The sequence below is a fragment of the Cucurbita pepo genome, chromosome LG10, assembly GCF_002806865.2.
Source record: "Cucurbita pepo subsp. pepo cultivar mu-cu-16 chromosome LG10, ASM280686v2, whole genome shotgun sequence".
Lineage (NCBI taxonomy): Eukaryota > Viridiplantae > Streptophyta > Magnoliopsida > Cucurbitales > Cucurbitaceae > Cucurbita > Cucurbita pepo.
In genome coordinates this window covers 4,577,671-4,578,332 of record NC_036647.1, presented here as the reverse complement: position 1 = coordinate 4,578,332, position 662 = coordinate 4,577,671, and the positions used below count along the sequence as shown (strand labels likewise).

Genomic DNA, 662 nt, shown 5'->3' with positions numbered 1-662 from the left:
TTTTTTTTTTTTTTTTTTTTTTTTTGGATCCTTCACCTTAAATGTTGGCAATGGCGAAGGAGTTTCAATTCGAGGCCTTTTCAACACCGGCGGCTCATTTTTATCACCTTTCCTTGCTTCTTCACCATCTTCACAATTACCATTATTCATAGCCTAAAGAAAAACAATCAAAATCAATCAAGTGATACCCAAAACCCAAATGATACCAATCAAAATCATACCTTGAAACCAAGCCTACAATTCTGTGGAATTTCAATGGAAGGAGGTGCGTGCGAGGCATTCCAAAAGGGTGTGTTGTTTGTGAAGTGCAAGGCCGGTGAAACAGGCTGAGAGGGCGGTGGGATTGGGAGAGAGGGTTTAATAAGGTAATTAGAAGGGTAGTTAGTGTTAATTGAAGTGGTGGCGGCGTTGAAAAGGGAGTGAGGGTCAGGATGATGATGATGATCATCATCATCATCATTATTGTATAAGCCATGGAGCAGCTTAGTTGAAGGGGAAGGGTATCCATATAAACCTGAGTCAAGAGGAAACAAACCCTGGCTAGTGGAAGAACAGTTCATACAATTCACCCCATTTTGTTCCAACAAATAATCTCCTCGCTTCAACCTGAACAAAAAAAAAAAAAAAAAAAAAAAAAAAAAAAAAAAAAAAAAAAAAAAAAA

The 662-nt window shown here is 37.9% G+C and overlaps 1 protein-coding gene across 2 annotated transcripts in view; it reads right to left on the bottom strand.

The window, feature by feature from the left end:
* The window catches only part of LOC111804051 (transcription factor bHLH112-like), a 2,861-nt gene that overhangs the window by 1,749 nt on the left and 450 nt on the right, over window positions 1-662 (bottom strand). For both annotated transcript variants that reach the window (XM_023688723.1, XM_023688722.1), the window contains exons 2-3: window positions 222-606; window positions 37-153 (exon numbers count right to left, since the gene is read on the bottom strand). In XM_023688723.1, the coding sequence (XP_023544491.1) occupies window positions 37-153; window positions 222-606 (502 nt within the window). The remainder of the gene's footprint in view (window positions 1-36; window positions 154-221; window positions 607-662) is intronic.